The sequence below is a fragment of the Spinacia oleracea genome, chromosome 6, assembly GCF_020520425.1.
Source record: "Spinacia oleracea cultivar Varoflay chromosome 6, BTI_SOV_V1, whole genome shotgun sequence".
Taxonomy (NCBI): Eukaryota; Viridiplantae; Streptophyta; class Magnoliopsida; order Caryophyllales; family Amaranthaceae; genus Spinacia; species Spinacia oleracea.
This window is the reverse complement of record NC_079492.1, coordinates 116,769,961-116,780,512: the sequence shown is the minus strand read 5'-3', so window position 1 is coordinate 116,780,512 and position 10,552 is coordinate 116,769,961. Positions and strand designations below refer to the sequence as shown.

General features: G+C 34.0%; 1 protein-coding gene across 1 annotated transcript; it reads left to right on the top strand.

Moving 5' to 3' along the window:
- Nucleotides 1-2,735: 2,735 nt before the first annotated feature.
- LOC110792657 (peroxidase 57) lies at nt 2,736-9,020 on the top strand. Its single transcript, XM_021997472.2, has 4 exons — nt 2,736-7,635; nt 7,804-7,983; nt 8,114-8,279; nt 8,386-9,020. The coding sequence occupies exons 1-4, from the start codon at nt 7,402-7,404 to the stop codon at nt 8,799-8,801; spliced, it is 996 nt and encodes a 331-aa protein (XP_021853164.1). The 5' UTR covers nt 2,736-7,401; the 3' UTR covers nt 8,802-9,020.
- Nucleotides 9,021-10,552: the final 1,532 nt, after the last annotated feature.

Below are 10,552 nucleotides of genomic sequence, written 5' to 3'. Positions count from 1 at the left end.
TAATTTCGGAAATGGATGAGGGCAGTGGGGCTGGCACAGGGGGGAGGCTGAAAATGGTGACGCCGGTTGTCGCGAGGTTGATGAAGAAGAAGAGTTCATATGGAGGATGAATGACACTCTATTGGCCAAAATGGTATTCATTTATATAAAAAAGGCACAAGTCATCCCAAAAATGACACTCATTTAGCCAAAATGGTATTCTTAAATATATCAAATGGCACTTAGTCACCTAAAAATTACACTTATTTATCCAAAATGGTATGTAAAATGGCACTTATTCACATAAAAATGTATTCATTTTTCAAATATGGTGTTAGTGTAACCAAAAATGGTGTTCAGTTTTCAAATATGGTATTCTTTAATACACTTTGAAATGTTATGTTTGATATAAGGATTATTATCATAATCCACTAACAATTAATATAGAAATTGTAATTGGAATGAATAACTTTAATTGAATCATAAACCAAATTTTACACCATGTTCCCTAAAAACTAAACTTAAACACCCTAAACCCTAACCCTAAAGCCTAACCCTAAACCCTAAACCCTAACCCTATCAAGTGATTAACCATGATTCTTATGTCGAATCATAAATCAAATCATTGAATCAAATCATTAACCATATTTGATTGATTAAACTATGATGTCTAAGTCATTAACCATGTTCGATTGACTAACCATGATTCTTAAGTCGAATCATATATCGAATCATCAAATCGAATCATTAGAATGATTAACCCATCCAATTCAGATTCTTAAGCCGAATCATAAATCGAATCATCATCCTTATTCGAATGATTAACCATGAATCTTATGTCGAATCATAAATCGAATCTTTAAATCAAATCATCAATAACTATTAACCCTAGTTCATGGAATCGAATCGTCATTAATCAACCTTATTAATTTGAATCATTAACTTCAATTCATCGTAGAATCGAAACCTGAATCATAATTCATCCTATGATTCAAATTATTTAACTCTTAATTATAATTATTAACCCTAAATTCAAAATTAACCATATTTCACTCATAACCATTTTCCAAAATGGTATTTAAATAGATAAAAATGGTATTATTTTATGAAAAATGATATTCATTATTTTATAAAGGAAGCAAATTATGAAAAATGGTATTTAATATTCTAAACCGATACTAGTGTTCGAAAATGGTATTAAATTACCATTAAAATGGTTTTCGTTTTTCATAATGGTACTCTTTAATTCACTTTGAAAAATCATGTTTATTTATTATCTTGAGAAGTGTTAGATTAATTTTTGTAAGAATTGAATAATTCGAAAATTCATGTTTTGGTCTAAGTAGTTCTTGATCATTAAGTGTACTTAGAATTGAGTCCAGACGAAACGAAACGAAACAAATCGTAACATTGAATCAACATAAATCGAACCCTAAATCGAATGATCACTTCAATTAGAATCATTATTAACCAGGATTCTTAAGTCGAATGAGTAACCATAATATAGATCAAAACACTTGTAATTGGAACGAATAACCTATAAATTGAACCCTAAAACCATAAAAATTCCAATGACTAACTTAGAACCCTAAACCCTTTGTCTAATGACCTAAACGGCTAAACCCTAAACCCTAATCCTAATGAGTCGAATCTTATGTCGAATCATTGAAAAGAATCATTATCCTTATTCGAATGATTAACCATGAATCATAAATCGAATCATTAAATCGAATCTTTAAATCGAATCATCATTAACCATACACCCTATATAGTTCATTGTGGAATCGATTCGTGAATCGTTCACCTTATGTCACTTTTAATTTGAATCATTAACTCCAATTCATCGTAGAATCGAATCATGAATCATAATTCATCCTATGATCGAATCATTAACCATTATGTTACTCTTAATTAAAATTATTAACCCTTAGTTCACTCTAAATACAAATTATTAACCATATTCCTCCATTTATATTTACCGTTTTCCAAAATGGTATTCAAATTGTTAAAAATGGTTTTAATATTCCAAATATGGTATTTTATTTTCCGGAATGGTATTCAGAGTAATCTAAAATGGTATCATATTTCAAAAATGGTAGAAATGTATAGTTTTCTTTTTACATAAATGATACTCATTTACCCAAAAATGATATTCATTTTTTAAAATTCATCATCATTTGAAAAAGTCACTTTTGTTAACAAAGTCACTTTTGTTTACATTGATTTTTTTTTTTTAATGAGAAATTTGAAAATCCTAACCCTAAACCCCAAACCCTAAATCCTAAAACCTAAAGCCTAAAGCATAAGTCGAATCATAAATCGAATCATTATCCTAATTCGAATGATTAACCATGAATCTTATGTCGAATCATAAATCGAATCGTTAAATCGTATCGTTACATCGAATCATCAATAACCATTAACCCTAGTTCATTGTGGATCATCATTAACCATCCTCACTAGTTCATTGTGGAATCGAATCGTGAATCATTCACCTTATTTCACTCTCAATTTAAATCATTAACTCCAATTCATGAATCATTCACCTTAGTTCATTGTGGATCGAATCATGAATCATAATTCATCTAACCATTATTTACTCTTAATTATAATTATTAACCCTAAGTTCACTCTAAATACAAATTATTAACCATATTTTACTCTTATTTTCCAAAATTGATAAAAATGGTTTTATTATTAGAAAAATGGTATTGGTATTACAAAAATGGTACTAAACTTTTTCTAAATGAAATTCATTTTCCTTAAATGGTACTCGTTTTGTACTAAATTTTATAAAGTGGTATTAATATCACAAAAATGGTGCTAAATATTTTAAAATGGTATTCATATTACAAAATTGGTACTCAATTTTTATATATGGTATTCATTTTAATGATTATTGATGGCACGTTGGCAAACACACCTCAGTAACGGGATCCAAGTTGGCAAATGAGGTTGACTATTCAAAAATTTCAAAATGGCTGGGAAATTACAAACAAGCCCATGGCATGTATTTCATAATACATGCCTGGCTGCGATTTTGACGCCCTCCAACACTCTGGTGGGCAAATCAAATAAAATCCAAAAAAGCATTGCACAAGCATATTGCAGAAGGAGTCTTCTATAACGGTTGGTGGGCCAACCAAAGAAAGACAAACATATTGCAATATAAGAGGACGAGGAGTTTTTTCAGTACAATAATTTCTCACTTCGCACCTCAAAGCTAAGTCCTCTATGTATTTAAGTTTATACTATATGTCTGTCAACTTTAAAATTTACGTGACTTGATTAATTTGGTAAAATGCAAGATATTCTTGGAGACTTAATTTGGCAGAAATTGTCTAATCCTAAGTCATTATGTAAGAGCATACACCTCAAATTATTTATCATAATCAAAACGAATTATATATTTATGTTTGACAAGCAGAAGTACGCTAAATATAGAGCTCAAAACTGTGTAGCCTCTCATACTTTTTTGCATAATCTTGTTTGTCTTGGCATTTATCTGACAATGATAAAACATATTAGCCGAGCATACTTGCATTATAATATTCAATTGGTCTACCAACAAGACGTGTAAAGCTCATAGTTGGTTAAACAATCGAGTAATGACAAATTTGGTGTATTTTTAAGATAATATTCCATCAAATGGTCATCTTAGCACAACTATATTATACTTACCTTATCCAATACTAATCATAAGTCGACCAAAACTCAACTCATGAGTGGGGGGCATGCTGAGAATATGTACTGAAGAGTAAGAATATAATATTTCTTTAAAATATGAAATTAAGTTTGATTTTTTAAACCATGAATATATGTCAATAATGCAATCTACAATCTGCAATATTCAGATATACTTATTTGTTGATGTATCACACTATCGAATTTCCAAGTCAACTTCATAACAGCAAAATGAACAAAGAATAATGTCAAAATTCCTTTTTGTGATAGAGCATCTCACCTAACCAAGGTTCATCCACTCGGATATTCAGCAAACTCTTTCCTTATCCTCGAATCACAAGGGTTTGTAAACCTTAAGCATCGGGAATTGCCCTCGAGTAACCGAATTTCATCCGCTTGGAAGAGAAGCAAGTTCTTGAACAGATCTCCGGATTTGAAGAACTTGGATTAAACGCAATCTCTGAACAAATCTACGGATTTGATGAGCTTGGATTAAACGCAAGTCTCTGAACAGATCTACGGATTTGATGAGCTTGGATTAAACGCAAATCTCTAAACAGATCCACGGATTTGATAAGCTTGGATTAAACGCAAGTCTCTGAACAGATCTACAGATTGGATGAGCTTGGATTAAACGCAAGTCTCTGAACAAATGAGCTCGGATTAAACGCAAGTCTCTGAACAGATCTACGGACTTGATGAGCTTGGATTAAACGCAAGTCTCTAAACAAATCTACGGATTTCATGAGCTTGGATTAAACGCAAGTCTCTGAACAGATCTACGAATTTGATGAGCTTGGATTAAACGCAAGTCTCCGAACAGATCTACGGATTTGATGAACTTGGATTAAATGCAAGTCCACGCAAGTCTCTGAACAAATCTACGGATTCGATGAGCTTGGATTATACGCAAGTCTCTGAACAAATCTACGGATTTGATGAGCTTGGATTAAACGCAAGTCTATGAAAAGATCTACAGATTCCCAATTCTTGGATAAATGAGCAAGTCTTGGAAAGATCTACGGATCACAAGAATCTTGGATAAAAGAGCAAGTTCTTGGATGCATCTACGGATCAAAAGAAACATGGAAGAAATTGAACATCGGCATCGCCATCGGGCATTGGTTAAAACCCGATCCGAAGGTTAAAAACCGAGCCGAGGTTAAAAACCGAGCCGAAGGTGAAACCCGAGCCGAAGGTTAAAAACCGAGCCGAGGTTAAAAACTGAGCCGAAGATAAAAATTCCGAGATGAAATCGACTTTTGCTTGGACGTGATCAAAATCAAAACCCAACCCATTTTTGAAATAGAATTGGGTTTGGGGGGCATTTGTTGGGGTGTTAAAATGGGCACATCATTTTAACCCAAAAGCCATCATTTTAACCCAAAATGGCCAATAAAACCCACTCAAGCCCAATATCACTTACAAGGCCTCAAAGGCCCAATAAAACACTATATATACCCCTCAAGGGGCAAGGTAAAAGGGTCATTCTCTAACCTTAGTGAAGCCACCATACACTCTCTCTCCCCAAAATACTCTCATTTTATACATCAATTTTACTGATTTGAGCGTCGGAGGCTCCGCCTCGGGGACCCCCCCTTGGCCCGGAGTTCATCTTGCAGGCACCGTACATGATCGGAACTCAAGATATCAAGGACGCTCCTACCATCGTTTCAACCCGGAACAACTAGCTAGTTTTGCTTTGGGAAACTAGTCCCTCTATCCTTAAAAGATTGCCTCATTTGACTTTTCACGGTCTTCAAGACATGACTTAAAATGTAAATATTAATTCTAAACGCGTAAATATTTTAAAAAGTTGATATTCCAAAAATATATTTTCTCCATTCATAAATACTCGCATCGTTTGTCACTTTCACGCATGCAATGCACAATTTAGATAATTAATATCTTAAATTATCTTCAAGCAAAAATTATAAAAAGTTGATATTTTGAAAATACGTATTGAGACTAATCTAACATCATCCAACATGACTATGTTTTATTTGACATATAAATCACCAACAATAGTCAAAGTGGAATATGTGAATAGTGTAAAAATATCAAACGTTGCGAGTATTTATGAACAGAGGAAGTGTATTAAAACGAATCTAATAAGACCCCGCATGACTATATTATTTCTTATAGCTAGGTTAATGAGAATACATGATCAACATTTTCAAAGGTTGACCCACAAAATTGCAATGGGGCAATCTTTTACAGAATACATATGTGAACTTTCAAATATTATACAAAATAATTTTTCAAATATTAACAACACGTAATCGTCATCTTATGTTTTATTTATTTTTCTGAATTTATCTTATCTGAACTTAATTTAACTTATTTTAGTTATAAATTATAGTGGGGCAACATTTATTTTTTCTGGCATATACTTATTTGTTAGACAAAGAACTAATAATATTTTACATGGATAGGATATGAATGGTATAGCATATGGTATGAGTGTATGACTAGGAATGGCGACGAATAGGATATGGACACGATCCTACTAGATTCAGATCCAAATCTGTATTGCACACATGGATCCAGATCGAGATCCATTGGATCCAACGGATCCGCGGCTAAGATCTGGATCCACGTGTATATTTTTTTTCCTTCAAAAAATATTATTCTTATGCTACGTTTTATAAAAATAAAAATAAAAATTATGCATTCACCATAGGATGCAAAATATACTCTACCAGATTAAAGAAAATAAATATCAAAATCATGCAAAAATTAAAGTTCAAATTATTTTAGGCTACCTCCATTTCAAAATGATATTTATCGTTACTATTTGCACAAATTAAATATTAAGATAAAAAAAAAGTGTGTAAAAAGGTGGGTGAATATAATAAAATATGGATAAAGTATGGTTGATGGGTACAAAAGTTAGTGAGTGAATGAAAAAAAGAAAAAAAAAAAGAAATTGAATGAAAAATTGTAAATATTGTAGGGTAAGAGGGGTAAGATAATGAATTTCATTTCCAAATATAGAATAAAGCAAAGGGTAAAGAACATTATGAAATGTACTAAAACTGAAAAGTGTAAAGATCATCTTGAAACGGGGGTAGTACATGTTTATACATATTTTTTTAATTAAAAATAAATTTTTTCAAAAAGGATACATTGGCAGGATTTGGACCGTATCTGGATCTCAAAAACAAGATTTACATCCTATCCCCCAGAAACAGATCTAGATTCGGGTCCAAATCCGCAGGGTCCCAAATTTGGAGATCAATATCCTATGAAACGGATTTGGATCCACAGGATCCGGATCAGGTTCAGGATCCATTCTCATCTCTAGGTATGACCGTTAATAAACCGTCAAACAGAGCTTTACAAAAATTTGTATTTTGTTTGGATCTTTGGTCGAATTTTTCTGACCGAGTATGCCTTAACTTGAAGTGCAAAGTTTCCGGCTACTCAAGAGAGCACAAATGAAAATAACAATAATAGAAATATTCTACCAATCATTGCTCCAAAGAGAAGAATCCATTGCCTTTTCGTGGGTTATCACTTATCAATTTGGAGAAAAAAATTTGAATAATTTTGACGATGTGTAATGCATTAATGCACGTTGACATTTCGTGCTTACTAGTTCCATTTTAATTTATCAACTTGCTGTGCTAAGCGAGCTTCAAACCCTTTATAAATATGGATCTCAATTTTTGGTATGTCATATCTTTCAAAAACAAAACATAAATAGTAGTACATTTTTTTTAACTTAAAGAAAAAATGGCTAGGGCAAGAGCAACTTCTTTTTCTACCACAACATTAGCCATTTTCATTCTGTGTATGTCCCTCATCGGTCAGTCTTATGGTCAGCTCAAACAAGGGTTCTATAGTGGAAGGTGTGGGACTAACAACGTCGAGCAAATTATTTACGGCATTGTTGCTAATGCTTTCGAAACTGATAAAACCATTGTCGCTGCTCTCCTCCGAATGCAGTTTCATGATTGCGCTGTTAGGGTAATTTTGCTGTAACACAAACTCAAATTTTATGTTATGCAATTTTTTTTAATGTACGAGTGTATAATAAGTGCAACCAATATTGTTTCTTTTTTCTACTTATTTTCCTAATAATGTGTGTGCTTGTTGATATGATGACTGAGGACTGTTTTTTATTTCTATGGAAAGGGATGTGATGCATCAATTTTGTTAGACGTAACCGGGTCAGAGAAAACTGGACCCTCAAACGGCAGCGTTCGAGGTTATGAACTTATTGATGCCATCAAGGCAAGATTGGAGCAACTGTGTCCAGGAGTTGTCTCTTGCGCAGATATCATCGTCATTGCAACTAGAGTTTCAGTTGTTTTGGTATGTATTATCAACGTATTATACAAGTTTGTATATTGTAAAGAACTTACCAATTTAACATGAAATAATCAACTAATTAATTACACATATGTAGTAGTACGTAGTATAATATGTAGAATGACTGTTTCAGGCTCAAGGAAAGTGGTACAATGTAGAAACTGGAAGAAGAGATGGATACATATCAAGTGCAAAAGAAGCCGAAAGTAGTCTTCCTTCACCAAAAATCCCAGTTTCAGATGCAGTTAAGTTATTCGGACACTGGGGATTGAGTGCTGATGATTTCGTCCTCCTCTTAGGTACAATTATGCCATACCCCTAATTCTGTTACATAATGTTCTTTAACATGCACTTTCCTTTTAGTTCGTTTCATAATATTCTTAACATATATTGTTATACGTACAGGTGGAGGTCACACCGTTGGAATTATTCACTGTAGCAAGTTCCTAGACAGGTTGTACAATTACCAGAACACTGGCAAAGAAGACCCATCCATGAACAAAAACACCCTATGGTCCTTCCGACAAACATGCCCTAAATCTGGGTCGAACAACTTTGTTTTTGCTGACCAAACTCCAGGAAGTGTATTGAAGGTTGACAATGGTTACTACAAGGCGATAACACAAGGGCAGGGTGTACTTGAAATTGATCAACGTATTGCAAGCCACTCACTTACCATGAATACTGTAAACAGGTTGGATTACAAGGTTGGGGACTTTGACTACCAATTTGGCGGTGCTATGGTTAAACTTGGTAGGGTTGGAGTTCTTACCGGTACCCAAGGCCAAGTCAGGAAGAATTGCCGCCGTAACAACTATTAACCAACACCTTTCATAAATTTGAAGGCTTAACTATAACTGTTTGATGGTTAGTTGGATTATTATTGGATATTCCAAAATGAAGAACTAATGCATTTGTACTTTTCTTAATCATTTCATTTCTTTGAATGATCTTTTTGTACGTTTAAACAACGCCGGCGATACTTGCATGTTTAAACAAATGGCTAACAGCCTAATACAATGAAAGTTATATCCGAGCTTTTCCTATGTTACTTAATTAGCTTGTTAATTAATTATGTTGGTGAAGTATAACATGCATAACTTAAGTAATGACTTAAGTGTTAGGATGCACCTTTCCCCTTACGTAAGTAAGAAAATTGTACCATCAAAACTTTACAAAAGTACGCATGCATCACCCAAAGAAAATAGAGGCCCTGTACGTGCTAAAATTTAAAATAGGTGATAGCCTGATTGGAGGTTGCACACCTATACAAAAATAATACCTAACTTGTGCAACTAACTATGTAGTAGTGCAACTATGGTCGAATCCACGGGGATTGACTCATAGAACTAAATCGACAATTAATCTAATTGCTAAAGAGAAAATCGTTTGGTGGTTGATTAAGGACATACTAATTCTATCCAGAATAACTAAGAAATAAACGAATAAACAGTTGGTTTAAAGTCTAGGATATAAGACTTCCCACTAGCTAGCATGCATTGGGTGAATTACTTCCGCTACTACAATAACGATAAAATGAAATATTTAAGAGAATAGATGCACTCTATGTAATATCGGAGCCCTCTTACTACGAGCAAAATCAACGACTTCCTCTACACTACTATCACTAGGCCCAGATCAAGAAAAGAAAAATACTTTGAACGTATTATCCTAACATATATTCAACTAATTCCCTACCACCCATTTTCATGGGGTAGTTCAAAGTCTACTAGAAATTCCTAATTAGCATAAGCATGACAATTAACCACACGAGGGGATTACGGGAGCAATTAATTCACACCATAACATACTAGGGGTCATCTAAACCCATAAACAAATTGACGCACTACTCACACATGGTGGAATTGGGTACTATGATTACTTCTACCAGCAAACAAATGTTCAACATGGAAAAATTCTATTAATAATGCGGAGAGAGAAAATCAAGAGGATTAAACCCCAGTTCAACAATATAGATGAGTAACCACAATAAATGCATAATTATATCAACTACATGTTACTATCCCCTCCGTAGATAGTTCTTAGCACGTTCGGATCCGCCTTAAATTCGACCAACTAGAATCTCAGTGTAAGGTTAATTTTAGAATTTCGGGATCTCACTTTTAGGTGATAGGCAAAGTCACGATTCTCCCTTAAATTATGATTCACACGTGTGGCTTGTGTGTTGTAAAAGTGTTGATAAATAATTCGCCTTAGGCTCATACTTATAGTATACGGAACATTCTATTATTTCCACAATCCATAGCGCACTAGGATTAGGATACTTATTTAGATAGGGGGCAGATCTAGGAAACTAGCGACTTTAGTTAGATTAGGAAACTAATACTAGAAACCTAATCTCAACCAAAATCGGTTTCTTGTGGTCCAAGTCAACTTGCTTGGAAAGTAGACTTGGCGCCCAAGCAACCGTGGGCTTCCACGCATAGCGCAGGCCCAAGCAACTGCGCGCTGCAGCGCTGGCCTGCCTTGCGGGTTGACTTTGTTTCGCGTGTGGGCTGGTCTAGCGATGACGTTGGGCAGGCCTTTGTGCTTTCCATGGGTCGTATTGCAC